General features: G+C 40.6%; 1 protein-coding gene across 3 annotated transcripts in view; it reads left to right on the top strand.

The window, feature by feature from the left end:
* Positions 1–18855, top strand: part of ZFYVE9 (zinc finger FYVE-type containing 9) — a 120915-nt gene that overhangs the window by 38413 nt on the left and 63647 nt on the right. For all 3 annotated transcript variants that reach the window (XM_070405118.1, XM_070405117.1, XM_070405119.1), the window contains exons 2-3: positions 2568–2673; positions 14888–14993. In XM_070405118.1, the coding sequence (XP_070261219.1) occupies positions 14924–14993 (70 nt within the window). In that variant the 5' untranslated portion in view covers positions 2568–2673; positions 14888–14923. The remainder of the gene's footprint in view (positions 1–2567; positions 2674–14887; positions 14994–18855) is intronic.

Genomic DNA, 18855 nt, shown 5'->3' on the forward strand with positions numbered 1-18855 from the left:
ACCTATGATCTTGGGAATAGTTACATGGTATTACTGGACTTGTCTCACACACATACTGGATTTGACTTTGAATCTATAGAATTATATTTTTTGTTAAAAAAAAACTTCAATTAACTAGGTATTAGAGAGGAGGACCTTACTTTGCCTCATTCTCATTTTGACTTTGTCCCTTTCATACCTGATATGATTTAGTTCTTCTTGATAAATGTAAGTCTATTTTTTAGCATCAGCAGCTCTTCTCATATAGAATATGTAGCCTGTACATATTTTTTCAAGTTCTCTAGATAGGAAAATCTTTTACCAGTGATTTTCGTTCCATATTGTTTTATTGGTTTCTGGAATTTTAGGCCTTTTTCTTATTCTCTTATTTTTTAGTAAGCACATAATTTTCACATCAGATAATAGAATCATGTTTGTAATTATATCAACAAATTTCTTTTAGTGCCTCAGTTTATTTTTAAAATTAAATGATGTCCATTAGATCATCTCTAGTATATTTTCTTATTTTGAAAATTCTATGACTATATGTTAGATATTTTATGCTGATAATATGATATTCTTAGTTTGTGATTAGTTTCAACTACTAATCTTGTTCAAGGCTTCCTGGGGTCCAATCCCAGCAGGTCCAGGGGTCCCCAAAGGTGTGGACGGAGTCGGCGAAGAAGGAATGACACGAAGACAGCCTTCAGTTGATCAGCAGCCTAGTCAGGACCTATAGCCAAGATCTCCAGCCAAAGTTCTGGTTGGAGTTCTGGTTAGGAACTGATGAGGATCTGATGTTTATTGTCTTGTTACATCCCTATTTATACCAGCCGATTTTAATCCTGTCAATTTCTATTACCAAGGTTAGGGCATTTCTTATCTCCATTCCAGGGAGTAAAGATTATGTAGCTTAACTACCCGCCTGGCACTTAATTAAGGGGTTGTATCCCCTCCCTAACCTCAGGGAAAGATCCCCACCTGGGGAAACAACCTTTCTCGGAGAGGTGACCTTGGTTAAAACACATGGCGCTTAAAGGGAGCAAACATATTAAGAACAATATGCCATATATGCCAGGTCCATTGAAACATATGCTGTGCAGATGTTTCTTTCCTGCAGCGACTGTGTCAAGCAGCGAGGATGGACCGGCTCCCGGCAAAGGCTAAATTAAGCTCTTAAAGAATTTCAAATTATCTCTGAGCAGTTATAGAGGCATTTATTGGACTACTATAACTTCATGGATCTTGTCATATATTGAGAAGAAGGAAATAACATTTGAGAAAACTTTGGCTATTGCATACACCTGATAGTATATATTAAAATTGGATTAATAGATCTATTGCTACTAAGCAGAAGAGTACTGGGATCATAAGATACTTCATTTGGAAGAAAACAGTTGTTTGGCAATAAAAATCTTAGCAGGAAGCTTTTGAATCTCTCATTTTAAGAGTTCTTTGTAGGTAGGAAAAAAAATCACACTAACAGAAGACTTTTTTGTGAAGCAGCAGGTTTGTTAGCTTTGGATTCTTGGAGAGCTTATCCTATATAATAAAAGGTTAATGTGCAAATAGACCGATGGAACAACTGAACAACCAAACAACCGGTTGCTATGATTTGCGCTGACCACCAGGGGGCATGCACAAAACATGGCGGGCGTTGGCCGCGGCGGGACGGTGGAGCAGGTGAGCGGGGGCACCAGACCAAGGCGGGACGCCAATTGCTGTCATCAGGGCGAGCCTCTGGTGGTTACTGAAAATTCTTTGCTCCCATGTGCTGCGGTCCCACCTGGCGCTTGCACCTGCTGCCGGTGCTGGCCCCACTTGCACCCACTGGTGGCACCTGGTGCCAGCCCCGATAGCTCAGCGCCGTCAGTGGGTGCAAGCTGTGGCTGCCGGCCCCAATCGCCCCTCAGGGCTTCTCCTCCCCCCGCTCCTGAGGGGCGATCGGGGCAGCAGCTGCCGCTTGCACCTGCTGATGGCACCAGCCCCACTCACACCCACTGCTGGTGCCGGGCCCAATCACCCCGCGCCTTCAGCAGGTGCAAGCGGGGCCGGTGCTGTCAGCATGTGGGAGCGGCGGGGCGGGAGCTGAGGCTGATAGCAGATAGGGGACTGGGGGCCACGGTGGGAGGGGCTGGGCAGGGGCGTGGAGGATGGGAGGAGACCTGCCCCTGTGCCCACCGCAGCCTCGCCGCCCACAGTTCCTTTCAAGGTGCACGAATTTGTGCACTGAGCCCCTAGTTGTAACATAAATCAGTAGTATTATTATTAATTAACATAATTAAAGACATTGGGTAGAAAGAGCCTGCCTTGATGTTTCACTCTGTATTATGTATTGAAAATAAGAAGTGTGCAAAAAGTCTTAATTGTTCATTGTAATATTTACCTATTGGCCTTTTTAGACAATAAAATGTGTCTGCTGTTGCATTACATTTCATGCTGGCCAGTCACATCTTCGAATCTGAAGATGTAATTGTAATTTATTGATTAAGCCCCATAGCTTTTATTTGTCTGGCTATGATAGGTTTATATGAAGAAAATTACAGCTTTTCTTGCAAATGTAATGAGCAATGTGTTTTTTTCTTTAGGATCAAACAGAACATACTGAATCAGCAAGACTGGCTGGTAATGCAGCAAGCATCATGATTAAGCACAGGGAAGTCTGTTTCTTATCACACGTGTAAGGGGAAAAAGGTAAGAAAACCAATGTTCCTATTTCTCTTAGAGCTTGAACCTAAGAAAAAAACTAGATCTATAGAAAATAATGCTTATGTATATATGCTGCTTGATTCATTAATAACATTACCTCTTGTTAAATCAGCAGTGTAGTTTTAAGAAATATTTGACTTAAATTCAGAACAAAAGGATATTTTTAAATTACTGTTGAATTATGTCAAAAATGCTAAGTCCTCTATCAGTGCTTTTAGAGTCAATTTCTACCTTGAGTGTACAAAGGTAATTTCACCATGAAGAAGAACATGGATTTGAGCAATATTGTTAAGAGCAAATAATAGTAATCTACCCAATTAGTGCCATTTACATTTCTTATTCATCATGCAAGAGTTTAACAGTTAAAGCTAATTTTGGGGCAGGGAACCAGAAATATAGATTTAATTACATTCTTTTGCATTTTTAAACTACTTATGAAGAGCAATACTTTTAAGAAAATTGGAAGTAGTGCCTTGGCTGGGTAGCTCAGTTGGTTAGAGCCGTCATCCCAGTATGCCAAGGTTGTGGGTTCGAGCCCCGTCAGGGCACATACAAGAATCATCCAATGAATGCATAAATAAAGAGGAACAACATCCCTGACCTGTTTTGCTCAGTGGTTAGAGTGTCAGCCCGATGACTGAAGTCAAGGACGTGTACCTTGGTTGTGGGCTTAATTACCCGGACCTGGTAGGGATGCCAGTGGGAGTTCCCGATTGATGTCTCTCTTTCACATCAATGTGTCTTGCTCTCTTGTACCCCCATCCCCTCCTTTTCCCTCCCCTCCACTCTCACTAAAAAAATCAATGGAAGAAAATATCTTTGGGTGAGTATGAAAAAAAAACAAAAAGCAAGTGGAACAACAAATCACAAATTGATGTTTTTTTTTTTGTTTTTTTTTTAAATCTTTATTGTTCAGATTATTACATTTGTTCCTCTTTTTTCCCCCCATAACTCCCCTCCTTCCAGCTCCCACCCACCCTCCACCCTCACTCCCCACCCACTGAGTTCATCCATAGGTGCATGATTTTTGTCCAGTCACTTCCCGAATCTCCCACACCCTTTTTCCCCCAAGAATAGTCAGTCCATTCCCTTTCTATGTCCCTGATTCATTATAGTCACCAGTTCATTCTGTACATCAGGTTATTTATTCACTTGATTCTTAGATTCATTTGTTGATAGATGCATATTTGTTGTTCATAATTTGTATCTTTACCTTTTTCTTCTTCTTCCTCTTCTTAAAGGATACCTTTCAGCATTTCATATAATACTGGTTTGGTGGTGATGAACTCCTTTAGTTTTTCCTTATCTGTGAAGCTCTTTATCTGACCTTCAATTCTGAATGATAGCTTTGCTGGATAAAGTAATCTTGGTTGTAGGTTCCTGGTATTCAGCACTTTGAATATTTCTTGCCATTCCCTTCTGGCCTGCAAAGTTTCTGTTGAGAAATCAGCTGACAGTCGTATGGGTATTCCCTTGTAGGTAATTGAGCCTCTTTCTCTTGCTGCTTTTAAGATTTTCTCTTTGTCTTTTGCTCTTGGCATTTTAATGATGATGTGTCTTGGTGTGGTCCTCTTTGGATTCCTTTTGTTTGGGGTTCTCTGCGCTTCTTGGACCTGTAAGTCCATTTCTTTCTCCAGGTGGGGGAAGTTTTCTGCCATTATTTCTTGAAATAGGTTTTCAATATCTTGCTGTCTCTCATCTTCTGGCACTCCAATGACTCTGATATTAGTCCGCTTAAAGCTGTCCCAGAGGCTCCTTACACTATCTTCACACTTTCGGATTCTTTTTTCATTTTGCTTTTCCAATTGGGTGTTTTTTGTCAAATCTTTGGTTTGATTCTTGTGCTCCTCTGGTCTGCTATTGGGTATAATATTCTTTATTTCAGTCCGTGTATGCTTACTTTCTAATTTCTTTATCGTAGCATCGAGGGTCTCATTAGTTTTCGTGAGGCTCTGCACAAATTTATGGCAAGCCCTCAAAATTGCGATTCTTAGCTCCATATCCTCCATTTCTGTCATGTTTTTTGTCTCCGCATCTTTTATGCTTTCTTGGTGCACCCCCTTGTGGTCTCTGTGCGCAGTCTTGTTCTAGCCAAGCCTTAATTGTTGTAGTTAACACTAGAGGGATTTGACCACCAGGCCGACTGGCGGTGGAAATCAGCTGTGGGAAAACTTCAGTCCTCAGGGGAGGCGCTAGTCCAGCCCTTGCCTGAGGCGATCGGCAAATGGCTGTGCGCAGGGTTTGGGCGGGGCGGGCTCAACAGGGCGGAGGGGAGGGAGCAGCTATGGCCGCTCTCAGTCCGTCCCCAGGGGCTCTGCCTCTCTGTCCCAGCAATCGCTGCAAACCTCGGAGGGGCCGTAACCAGACAGTCCCGCTTCTCCCGTTTGAGTCTGGGTCCCTAGAGACTCGCCCGGATCTGTAGCCCAGAGTCTGAGACTGGCTCCTGATTGAAAACGACAATCGCGCCCTCAGCCGCCAGCCCGCTTTGCGCGCGCACCCTCACCACCGCACCGCCGTACCTTTAAATTTTCCACACTGCGCCTCCCCTGAGCGTCGGAATGCTGTTGTTTTTGCTTCTAGTTGAAGAGACTCTCCTCAGCCAGCCTTCCCGTGGTTCTGGTTGATGTCCGCTCCGACTTTTAGTTGTATTTTTGAAGTGGTTGTCCACGGCGGCAGTCTCCGGTGTTTACCTATGCCGCCATCTTCGATTCTCCACAAATTGATGTTTCTCTCTTACACTCTTTCCCTTTCTCTCTCTCTAAAACCAATCAATAATAACTAAATACATCTACGCTTATTTGTAAAAGAAAATAAAATTGGAAGTATTTTAATAGTCCTTTAGAGCAGGAATCATTGGCTTTTTCCTGACTAGAAATCATGTTTGATTATTTAAGGGGTAAAAAATGGTGGTGGGGTAGAGGGTATATAGATGAGATTGGTTTCAGAAACTGATTACATCATTCACTAATGGAGTGTCGTATATTCTGGCTGAGTTTCTGGTTTTCCATGTAAGCTTTGAGGATAGAGGCAGGGTCTAACAGGAGACTGAGCTCCTTTTCTATTCAGTTGAGAGTGGAACAAAGACATTTAGCAGTAATGCCTTCCTCATCAAAACTTCTGGGCCTGCAGTTAGCAAGGTATTTCTTGTCCCCTACCCTTCTCTGCTTTCATGTGGCAAAATCTTATTCTTCAGGTGCTACTTCTTTAGGAAGTTTTCATCCACTGCGAAGATAGTCAATAATCCTATATAATAAAAGGGTAATATGCAAATTGACCCCAACAGCAGAACCACTGGGAATGACTGGTCACTATGACACACACTTACCACCAGGGAGCAGATGCTCAATGCAGGAGCTGCCCCCTGGTGGTCAGTGCGCTCCCACAGGGGGAGCTCTGCTCAGCCACAAGCCAGGCTGATGGCTGCCAGCACAGTGGTGGTGGCGGGAGCCTCTCCCACCTCCTCAGCAGCGCTAAGGATGTCTGACTGCAGCTTAGGCCTGCTCCTTGCTGGCAAGTGGACATCCCCCGAGGGCTCCCAGGCTGCCAGAGGGATGTCTGACTGCCAGCTTAGGCCCAATCCCCAGGGGAGCGGGTGGACATACCCCTAGGGGTCCCAGATTGCGAGAGGGCACAGGCCAGGCTGAGGGACCCCCCAAGTGCACAAATTTTTGTGCACCAGGCCTCTAGTAATAAATAATAAATAATCAGCAATAATTAATTATTATAATACTAGTATTTATTACTAAAGCCTACCCTACCCAAAATTATACACCCTTGCTTAAGTCCAGGTTGGATTCACCTTTTCTTTGGCTCCATAGCACCAGTACATATATGTCAATTAGTATATACCACAATGTTTTATGTGTTTTTTTTGTTTTAAATTTATTTATCCATCTCCTCTATGAAACGTTGGGCACTTTTAGGCCAAGGACATTGTTCTATTTGTCATTGTAACCTAATGACTAGGACAGTGCCTGGTATTTAGTAGATGCTTAGTAATGTTTGATGCATGTATGTACACATTTATTGCAATTAGTATATGGCATAAAGAGGAAGTCCCAGTGAAGGATCCAGAGAGGCAGTCAGATCAGTGCTGTAAAAGATAGATTCAGGAGATTGTTCAAAAGGACTCTGGTCAACAGAATAAAAAAGAACAAAAGGGGTCTACAAACCCAAAGACAAAAGATGAGATCTTCAGGAAGAAACTACTGAAAATTAAGTTATTACATTCCTTTTTGAGATGTGCATGTATAATATTTAGTGACTTGTTTTTAAAAGGAGATGGATACTTTTATAAGAAGGCAGGTAAAGAATCCTGACATAGATTTAAATCTTTTGAGAGGCACAGTTTATGTAGTGAGAAGCCTGCCCCTCTCCCAAGTCCTCAGGAGACCACAGGTTGTTCTTTGGAAAATGAAACTAAAGAGGCTCACCGATATCAGGGCGAGGCACCATAGTGAAAATGGCGATTAGAGGAAATCCTATATATTGACAAGTGAGACCCTTTCCCTCACTCTTTGCTCTTTCAGAAGGTGATTTTCTGGTATTACAGCTCTGCACTCCCTGACAGGAGATGATGAGTCTTCTCTGGAGTCCAGAGAAAAAAACTTATGTATACTGACATTTTGAGGTCTTTCAGTGAAATAGTTGTGTTTTTAACCAATCACCACTCATTGGAAGCCTTCTAGTTGAGAAGCCACACATGCAGAACTTTCCAATTGGCTTTTAGTACTTCATTTGTTCAATAGATAGGCATTTGGGGAACACCTCCAATGTGAAAGACAGAGACCAAAACACAAAAGTACAAAAGAGGAACTTGAAGGAAATGATATTGGAAATAGAAGAAAGTTTGAAAACAAAAACAAAACTGTAGGTAATTATATCAGAGAGGTAAGAGAAAAAATTATATCCATGAAATAAGATCAAGATATCATTAAAAGAATCAGAAAAAGAAAGTGCTCTAGAAATTAAAAACATGATAGACACTTTTGGTGCATTTTAAAGAATTTAAAAGTGATTTCAAGTTTATAGAAAAGGTGCAAGTATATTACAAAAAACTTTTTTTCTCTGAACCATTTGAGAGTTGCTAGCTGAATGCTGCATCACCTTTGAAACTGTTTACTACAAACAAGGACAGCATCCTACATAATCTCAATACAGCCATCAAAGTCAGGGGATTAACTGATGCATTACAACCATCTAATTCTCGGACCTTATTCAAGTTTCCCTAGTTGTACAGATAATGTTCTTTATGTAAAACAGGATCTAGTTTCAAATCACATGTTGCATTTAGTTGCCATGTCTCTGTAGTCTCCTTTCTGGAATAGTTCTGTGGTATTTGGTTTTCTTGACCTTGACACTTAAAAATTGCAGACCAGTTATTTTGTAGAATGTGCCTGATATTTCCTCATGACTAGGTTCAGGTAATGCACTTTTGGTGGGAATATCACAGAAGTGGTGCTGTTTTTGTTCTTGATTAATAACCTTTATTTTTTTAAAAATATATTTTATTGATTTTTTACAGAGAGGAAGGGAGAGGGATAGAGAGTCAGAAACATCGATGAGAGAGAAACGTCGACCAGCCGCCTCCTGCACACCCCCCACTGGGGATGTGCCCGCAACCAAGGTACATGCCCTTGACTGGAACCGAACCCGGGACCCTTCAGTCCGCAGGCCGACGCTCTATCTACTGAGCCAAACCGGTCAGGGCTAACCTTTATTTTTTAGAGCAGTTTTAGGTTCATAGCAAAATTGAGCAGAAAGGACAGCCTGTTCCCAAATAATCCTATCCCTATTCCTTGTTACCCACACCCCATCCCACACACATAGCCTCCCTCAGTATCAACATTGTTATGTCCTTTTTATTGCAATTCATCAGGGAGCACAATTTCTAATATTGATGATATTCACTTTGATCACCTGTGTAAGGTAGTATCTTCCAGGCTTTATCTCTGAAGTGACTCTTCTTTATTTTTTTTTTTTAATTTTAAATATATTTTATTGATTTTTTTTTTTACAGAGAGGAAGGGAGAGGGATAGAGAGTTAGAAACATTGATGAGAGAAAACATTGATTCGCTGCCTCCTGCACACCCCCTACTGGGAATGTGCCCACAACCAAGGTACATGCCCTTGACCGGAATCGAACCTGGGACCCTTCAGTCCACAGGCTGACGCTATATCCACTGAGCCAAACCGGTTAGGGCTTCTATGGTAATTAGTAAGTCTTTTTGTGGAGAGGAGCTTTGAAATTATGTAGATATCCTATTCCTCATCACACTTGTGATTTACTCACTCATGTTGTAAAGACTCATGGTTTTCTTTTTTATTCAAAGGGTTGTAATCCATTGCTATCATTATTTATTTTGATGCTCAAATTGTCTCTGATTTGGCCTGTGGGAGCTCTTTCAGGCTGGTTTGTGTGTCTTTTTAACATATTCCAATCATTCTTGAAGCACTTCTTTGCTTTCCAGTACACAAGATAAATATTCAAGGATCTTCTTTTTTAAAAATTGAAATAATAATTCACATACCATAAAACAGCCTTTAAAAGTGTATAGTTCATTGTTTTATTAATAGGTACTTAGAGAGTTGTGCAGTTATCACCACTAATTCCACATTTTTATCATCCCAAAAAGAAATCTGTATTCATTAGCAGTCACTTCCCATTTCCCTCCCTTTCCCCCAACTCGTGGCAACCACTAATTTACTGTGGATTTGCTTAGTCTTTACATTTTGTATAAATGGAATCATTTAATATATAGCTTTTTGTGCCTGCTTTTTAAAAAAATTAAATCTTTATTGTTCAGATTATTACAGTTGTTCCTTGTGCCTGATTTTTTCAGTTACCGTAATATTTCCAAGATTCATCCATGTTGTATCATATAACAGTACTCATCCATTTTTATCATATAATATTCCATATCACATTTTATTTATCAATTCATCGATAGATAGATGTTTCCAATTTTGGCTGTTATGAATAATGCTGGTTATGAGCATTAGCAGATAACTTTTTGTATGAATATGTTTTCATTTCTCTTGGGTATAAACCCAGGAGTGGAAAAGCTATGCCAAGTGTTAATTCTATTTAACTTATTGAGGAAATAACAAATGTTTTCCGAAGTTACCATACCATTTTACTTTTCTCCCAGCAGTGTTTGAGGGTTCTCTACAACCTCATCAAAAGTCTTTTTTTTTTTTTTTTTTTTTTTTTTTTTTTATATTTTATTGATTTTTTACAGAGAGGAAGGGAGAAAGATAGAGAGCTAGAAACATCGATGAGAGAGAAACATCGACCAGCTGCCTCCTGCACATCTCCCACTGGGGATGTGCCCGCAACCCAGGTACATGCCCCCGACCGGAATCGAACCTGGGACCTTTCAGTCCACAGGCCGACGCTCTATCCACTGAGCCAAACCGGCTTCGGCCTCATCAAAAGTCTTGTATTTTTTCTACTTCAGTTTTGGAATTAGCCATTTCTCCCTGGAGCTCTGGTTCATTTTAGTGGATAACAATATGTAAAAACAAAATCTGGTGTATGTATACTTATTGCTTCTTGGAGTTGAGGTGGGGCTTTGCTGTTCCAAGATCCTCTATGGAAAGAGCTAGAAAATACACACATGCACACGCACACACACACGCACACACAGGCTCCCGTACATTTGTATTATATTTATTGCTATAAGCGTCTATGTTTATTGAAGTCCATGAGTTCACACTGATACCTCAAATTTCAAACTAACACTGCAGGGTTCTTTATAGTTTTCTCTTTTTCCACATTTTAACCCCTTTCTTCAACAGTGATAGTCTTTCTTTCATTGTCTTCATGTAATCACTTATTTGATCCATCTCTTTACCTGTAACCAGTCCACTATAATTTTCTTTTTCCTCCTCCTCCTCCTCATCCTCCTCTCCTCTCCTCCTCCTCCTCCTCCTCCTCCTCCTCCTCCTCCTCTTCCTCCTCCTCCTCCTCCTCTTCCTCCTCCTCCTCCTCCTCCTCCTCTTCCTCCTCCTCCTCCTCCTCTTCCTCCTCCTCTTCCTCCTCCTCCTCCTCCTCCTCTTCCTCCTCCTCCTCCTCCTCTTCCTCCTCCTCCTCCTCCTCCTCTTCCTCCTCCTCCTCCTCCTCTTCCTCCTCCTCCTCCTCCTCTTCCTCCTCCTCTCCTCCTCCTCTCCTTCTCCTCTTCCTCCTCCTCCTCCTCCTCCTCCTTTTTGTTAATCCCCATCCAAGGATATTTTCCCATTAATTTTTAGACAGAGTGGAAGGGAGAGGTAGAGACACAGAGAGAGAAACATTGATGTGAGAGGGACACATTGATTGGTTGCCTCCCGCACATGCCTTGACCAGGGCAGGGAATCTAACCTGCAACCAAGGTAAATGCCTTAGACCGGAATCAAACCCAGGACACTTTAGTCCTCGAGTTGATACTCTATCCACTGAGCCAAACCAGCTAAGGCTCCCTTGGCCTTTCTTATCCTGTTCAAGCTCTGACCTACCACCCTGGATTGCCCTCTTATGTCTCCTTCTCACCCCTCCTGCACATGGACCCTTTTTACCTACCTGCTTGTGCTCTGATACCCCATGCTGGTCTGTTCTTCTGAATAGACAACTTTCTCACCCTGCTGGTGCTCTGACACTTTATGCTGGGCCGCCCTTACACACTTGGGCTATGATTTACCACACTCCGGCTCTGATTCTCTCTTACATAGATGCCCTCTTCATCCTGCCTCCATGACTATTCAGTTTTTTAAAATAACTCTTTTCCTTTTATTTTTTAAACTTTATATTTTGAAGTGATTATAAGCTCATAGGAAGGGCAAAATAGTATAGAAAGTTACTTCATTTACCCATTTTTTTCTCATTTGTGACATCTCTACATAACTATAGATAATTTCAAAACCAGAAAATTGATATTTTATCCATTCATCAGTTGGTGGATATTTAAGTTGTTTCTATCTTTTGGCTGTTATGAATAATGCTACTGTGAACATACTTATGAGTATATGTAGTTCTCTCCCCTTTATTACATGTAGATTTGTCACCATGAGATCTCTCTTGTATTACTTCTTTATAGTCACACTAGAGGTCTGGTGTATGAAATTCGTGCACTGGGGGTGGGGTGGGGGGGATGGTTGCCTCTCAGCCCAGCCTGCACCCTCTCTAATCTTGGACATCCCTCTCACAATCCGGGACCGCTGGCTCTCAACCACTTGCCTGCCTGCCTGCCTGATTGCCCCTAACCGCCTCTGCCTGCCAGCCTGATCGCCCCTACCTGCTCCCCTGCCTGCCTGATTGCCCCCAACTGCTCTCCCCTGCCGGCCTGATGGCCCCCAACTGCCCTCCTCTGCGGGCCTGATTGCCCACAACTGCCCTCCCCTATAGGCCTGGTTGCCCCCAGCTGCCCTCCCCTGCCGTCCTGGTCGCCCCCAACTGTCCTCCCCTGCCAGCCTGATCTCACCCCCAACTGCCCTCCCCTGCCGACCTGGTCGCCCCGCCCCCAACTGCCCTCCCCTGCCAGCCTGGTTGCCCCCAACTGCCCTCCCCTGCCTGCCTGATCGCCCACAACTGCCCTCCCTGCTGTCCATCTTGTGGTGGCCATCTTGTGATGATGTGTGGGCGTCCTGTGAGGGCCACCTAGGCTTTTATTAGTAAAGATACACCACTCTTTCCTCACTATCCCATATTTTAAGACTTAAAAAATTAAAAGCATTATTACAAGTCACAGGAAGAGCTGAGTAAGCATAGAGATAGATCATGTTAATGTTCATGAATGGGAAGAATTAATATCATTCCCAATCTTGAATGAGAAGCAGGCTAGGAATTCTACTTTCTGAATGGTAATTTTATTGGCACTCTGTTCCATCCTGCTCCATTGCTGAATATAGGGGCCATTTGGGGCATTCCCCTCCCCCCACCCCCCAGTTCTTGGCTTTGTGCAGAGAGCCTAGTCTGGCTACCTCCAATGCAGAAACTTCTAAAAGTTTACAGCCAATAATTCCCATCCTCCCTGCTAGTTTTCAAATCCCAGGCCTGAAGGTTGCTGTCTGGACTGTCACCTTTCAGTTCTCACTCACTACTGTGGCTTGGTTTCTTTCTGGTTTATGGCATCTGTATATTTCCTTTTCTAGCTTTTGAAGTTGAGTGTATAAACTTAAAAAAATAATCTATTTTGTCTGTATTCACAGTGGAAAGGAATGCTTTCCACCACTAGTTCATTACACTCCTTTCTTTTATATATATTTTTATTGATTTCAGAGAGGAAGGGAGAGGGAGAGAGAGAAACATAATAATGAGAGAATTATTGATCGGCTGCCTCCTGCATGCCTCCGACTGGGGATTGAGCCCGGAACCCGGGACCTTTCAGTTCGTAGACAGACGCTCTATCTACTGAGCTAAACCGGCTAGGGATCTTTTCTTTTCTTTTGAAAAATTTCAAGCCTATAGAAAAAGTGAATAAATAGTACAACGAAGACTCGTATAGCCTTTACCTAGATTCATCAATTTCTACCATATTTTTCAAATCCTCACCCGAGGATGTGTGTGTGTGTGTGTGTGTGTGTGTGTGTGTGTGTTTAAGAGAGAGAGAGAGAGAGGAAGGGAGAGCGAGAAAGAGAGAAAAACATCAGTGTGAGAGAGAAACTTCAATTGGTTTTCTCCTGTACCCACTTTCTGGGGATTAAACCCGCAACCGAGGTATGTGCCCTGACTGGGAATTGAGCCGGAAACCTTTTGGTGTACAGGACGATGCTGTAACCAACTGAGTTACCTGGCCAGGGCAGTTTTTCACTTCCCCTTCTTACCCCGACACTCACACTCTAATACTTTTTTTCTCTCTCAATCATTCAAAGGTTAATTGCAGATAGTACAACATATCTTTCTTAAATAGTTCAGCAGGCATTTCCTAAGAGTAAGGGCATTCTCTTAGAAAATCAAAATATAGTTATCACATTCAAGAAAATGATTGCTAATTCACTATACCTAATGTATGGTTCAAATTCCCCTGCTTGTCCCATAAATGTTATGTTTTGCTTTGTTTATGAATATGTGCATGTTTTATTGAGGATCCAGTCAGTGATCTCTTTAGTCTCTTTTAATTTAGAATGATCTTGTTTTCTATAACACTGAATTTTTTGAAGAGTTTAGGACAGTTATAGAATAGATTCTAGATTTGTCTAATTGTTTCTTCCTGGTTGAATTCAAGTTAAACATTTTTGGCAACAATACTTGTAGATGAAGTTTTAAACTTCTCATTGCATCACATCAGGAGGTGCATAATGTCAACTTCTTAAATTATTCATGATATTTGATAATTTGGTTAAGGTAGTGATTACCATATCTTTTCACGGTAAACATACATTTTCTTCTGTGTAATGAATAAGTCATCTGTGGAATGATACTTTGAGACACTGTGAATAATTTCTTCCCTAATAACCATTTACCAAAAGGTTTTAACATCTATTTTTGATGCTTGCCTGAATTAATCATAATTGGAGTTTATTTATTTTTTTATTTCATTTTATTTTTTTAAAAATATATTTTATTGATTTTTTTACAGAGAGGAAGGGAGAGGGATAGAGAGTTAGAAACATCGATGAGAGAGAAACATCGACCAGCTGCCTCCTGCATACCTCCTACTGGGGATGTGCCCGCAACCAAGGTACATGCCCTTGACCGGAATCGAACCTGGGACCTTTCAGTCCGCAGGCCGACGCTCTATCCACTGAGCCAAACCGGTTTGGCTATAATTGGAGTTTAATACAACTCATTGGCTAGCTGGTATAGACTGTTCACTTATTCATTTCAGAGGTATGTATTGCAAAGGTACTACATTAATCTCTGTGCTAATCATTTGGTGAGCACAGTCAAGTGTTTGCCTTTGTGGTATCTATAGTCTTGTGGGAAAGATTGACATTAATAAAATAGTCACATCAAGGTGTATTTATAGATTGTTATAAATATTATAAAGGAAAAAATGGAGTGCTGTGAGAGATTATAAAGGGAGATCACCTTTTCTAGGGGTTCAGGGAAGACTGCCCTGTGAAAGTAAGCTAAGCTGAAAGATTTAGAATTATTTGGGTAAGGAGGGATGTGTTGGAGGCAGTTGAGTAAAAAGTCCCGAAGAGGGACCTTTTGTACCAATTGTTTTGTCTATAAATTATATTTTAACATTTGAAAATGTAATACAAATTTGATCTCTCTAGATTTAAACAAGTCTCTTAAGCGGTGTTTCCTCACCGATGGAGAATTACTTTCAAGCAGAAGCTTACAACCTGGACAAGGTTTTAGACGAATTTGAACAAAACGAAGGTGAGAATTTACTTTGGCAAAGGTGTTTGAATATATTTATGATATAGAGAATGTGGGGGTTATAAGAGGATGAAGTACTTTTTAAATAAGTAAAATCAGGTCCAATGATTTAATAATGTTATATATTAACTTGAGGCTTTAGTATTTGAGATTCATGCACAGGGGGTGGGGGGTCCCTCAGCCCAGCCTGCACCCTCTCCAATCCGGGACCCCTTGGGGGATGTCTGACTGCCAGTTTAGGCCCGATCCCTGTGGACATCCCTCTTGTAATCTGGGACCATTGGCTCCTAACCGCTCACCTGCCTGCCTGCCTGATTGCCCCTAACCACTCTGCCTGCCTGCCTGATGTCCCTAACCACTCTCCCCTGCTGGCCTGTTGCCCCCTAATCGCTCTGCCTGCCCACTTGATGCCCCTAACTGCTCTCCCCTGCTGGCCTGTTTGCCCCTAACTGCTCTCCCCTGCCGGCCTGATCGCCCCTAACTGCCTCTGCCTCAGCCCCCACCTCCGTGGCTTTGTTCAGAATACGTCCGGTCTATCTAGTCTAATTAGCCTATTACCCTTTTATTAGTATAGCTAGCCAGGGTAATAACTAACATTTTTAATCACTGTGTCAAGATATTATGCTAAAACATTTACATGGATTTTATAATTATATCTTTAAAATAATCCCATGAAAGTAGATCTTATTTACATTTTATAGATGAGAATAGAGGCACATAGAAGTTCAGCAACTGTATGGATTAGAATCCAGGCTGTATGATACTAAAGCCTGAACTCTCCTCTACTATATACAGCCATCTATGGTCAAAAAAAGCTTTAAAATGTGTGATTGCATTTCCTAAACTAAGAAAAATTGCTTTTTAAATATCAATTGACCAATAAAGTCAAGATATATTTCAAGCCTAATTTTATTTATTTATTTATTTTTTATTTTTATTTTTTTTAAAATATATTTTATTGATTTTTTACAGAGAGGAAGGGAGAGAGATAGAGAGTCAGAAACATCGATGAGAGAGAAACATCGATCAGCTGCCTCCTGCACATCTCCCACTGGGGATGTGCCCGCAACCCAGGTACATGGCCTCCACCGGAATCGAACCCGGGACCTTTCAGTCCGCAGGCCGATGCGCTATCCACTGAGCCAAACCGGTTTCGGCCTCAAGCCTAATTTTAAAAGATTAAGCAACTGTCAACATGGTTAATTAAATTATGCTTTTTTAAGGCTCAGTCTAAAAATGTCTACTTAAGATTCACTAGGGAGCCCTGCCAGTGTGGCTCAGTGGTAGAATGTTGACCTGCACATGCCTATGTTGTAGGCTCCATCCCCAGTGTGGGGCGTGCAAGAGGCAGCCAATCGATGATTCTCTCTCATTGATGTTTCTCTCTCTCTCCTCTCCCTTCCTTGCTGAAATCAATATATATATTTCACTAGGGAAATGTTTTCCTTAAATTCCCCTCTCAGGATGACTTGAATGGATAAGCCATAGTTAAATCTCTTTCACCTTACCCACCTTCCTTGGTGTTCTCTGTTTCTAACAGGAAATGACATGTAACAAATTTACGGAGTGATATATTTCCATCTAAAGTCTATAATTTTGGTATGAACTCCAAACCTTTACTCTACCCAGTGATTCAGGTTGTTATTTGATGGTAGTTGGGAAGAAAGATTAGTCTTGATTTTGTTGCTTTGGGACTATGATAGAGGAAGCCTTAAAGAGAATATGGGATCATTGGGGTAAGAAGGGAAAAGGGAGAGAAATGATACCTCGAATGGCTTGCTCTTCTCATATTTTACCATTGATGACCCAAAGCTAACCCACAATCCTAGGTTTATTCCTGATTCATCACTTTTTGCCACTTCTTGTAGACTCTAGTAGGGTACTTTGTATATAGTTACTTTCTAATACATTTTTGTTGAATCAATAAAAATTGTTTCTCTTAGTTTAAAAATAGAGTATTTGCATTTAAAAATAACTCCTTTAGAAAAAAAAAGAACTTCAGAAGCTACCTTCTTGTTTGTAACTAAATTATTCATTTGTTTTGAACTATCTTTTTTTTTTTTTTTAATCTCAGTGCCAGTTGTGTTAAAATTACAGCCTCTAGCCGGTCTTTCCAAATTTATTTTAAATGATTTCTCATTTTGTGTTAATTTCCTCCTTTTAATGAAAAATATACCACACACAGACTGAAATGACACAAAATAGTTAACATTATGCCCAGATAGTAGGTAGTTGAAAAATGAAATGAGTACCTGATCATTCCTGTTATTAAATATGCTCGTAAGAAGCAATATTTCTTTTTTTCTTTCCTTGAACCGACTTGAAAACATGACTTCTTTTTTTAAAGGAAGTACATACTACTAAATCTCAAGTCTCTGCTACCCCAGATTTGATAAACTCAGGATTTAACATTTAGATACTAAGCCATTCTCCACACTATCTGATGTTTTATGGCCTTTGTAATCTGCCCTTTCTAATTTTTTTTTCCCACTACTTTTTAACGTGAATTCTCCTTTCAACCCAAACTGATTTGGTTATTGCTCTCTCAGATAGTTGTGTTGGGGTCTATACTTTTCCTTGTTCCCCTGTTATGAATGTCCTCTTTTCCAGACTTACATAAAGTTGTCTTTGAAGCCCAGCCCATTTGCTCCTGCTTCCATGAATTCAAGCTCGCTTTCTCAGCCTGTAAAATATCTTTCTCCTCTGAATTTGTTTTCTGCTACTACATAATAATTTTTAAATACTTATGCTAGCCTGTACTGCTAATTAGATATTCATCTGTATTGTATCTATTTCTTATTTTCCCAACTAGATCATGTACTTCTTGGAGGCCAGAGCTATCATTTAATCTTCCTGTTCCTCAAATCCAATGCTTTTACTATGGTAGATACTCACTTAGCATATATTGATTGTGTACTTACTACATACCAGAGACTATGCAAAGTAAGGACTTACAGTGGTGGAAAGAAATGGTTTCTGCCTAAAAAAGTCAGGTAAATTAACAATTGCATTACAGTGTAATAAATGCTTTAATGAAGATATGAAGAAGGTGCTAATGGAGCATTAAAGATTAATGTTACTACTGAGGGGAAATATATCTGCATAATTTTAGGATTATGATTTATCAGATTTAAGCAAGAAGGGTAATTAATGCATTATTTATTATTTCTCTAATTAAACTTACACATAGCACTGTAACTTGGGGAAAATAATCATCATAGTTATGATCTAAAAAGTAAACAGGAACATGAAATTATGCTTATTGATAGAATATATGTAGGTTGACTTAATAAGGTAAATGAATATTTTCTGCCAAATGTCCTTGATAATGTAAATATGAACCCAATTAATACATTGTGACATGGTTACAAGTAGAATTTAATATACTCTATCACACTTTTTAAAAACTTATGGACAAATTTCAAATATATACAAAGTAAATAATAGTATAGTAAACTCTAGTGTACCCGTTACCCACCTTCTACAGTGATTGATTTGCTGCCATTTTGGTTTCATTTATATCTTCAACCACTCCTCACTCCCTGCTTCACTGTTTGTTTCTTTTTGACATAAAGTTTTTAAGATAAAATTTACACACATTGAAATGTACAGATCTTAATTGTACATTTTTGACAAAAAGCTTTATCCCACATAACCCACATTCTTCTACTCATGATGTAATTATAGAACATTGTGTCTCCACAGAAAATTCCTTTCTTGTCCTTTCCACTCAATTACTACATCTTCATCACTTTCTGATTTTTTTTTCACCTTAGATTAGTCCTCACCCCGTGATGTACTTGGTCAATCCAAGGCCTTCCCCATTGCTGGTGGCCCTCTACCCCCCAAGTATAATTTGTGG

The sequence above is a fragment of the Myotis yumanensis genome, unplaced genomic scaffold (genome assembly GCF_028538775.1).
Source record: "Myotis yumanensis isolate MYYU_CA2020_CCGP unplaced genomic scaffold, mMyoYum1.0.hap1 SCAF_2, whole genome shotgun sequence".
In the NCBI taxonomy this organism is placed as follows: Eukaryota; Metazoa; Chordata; class Mammalia; order Chiroptera; family Vespertilionidae; genus Myotis; species Myotis yumanensis.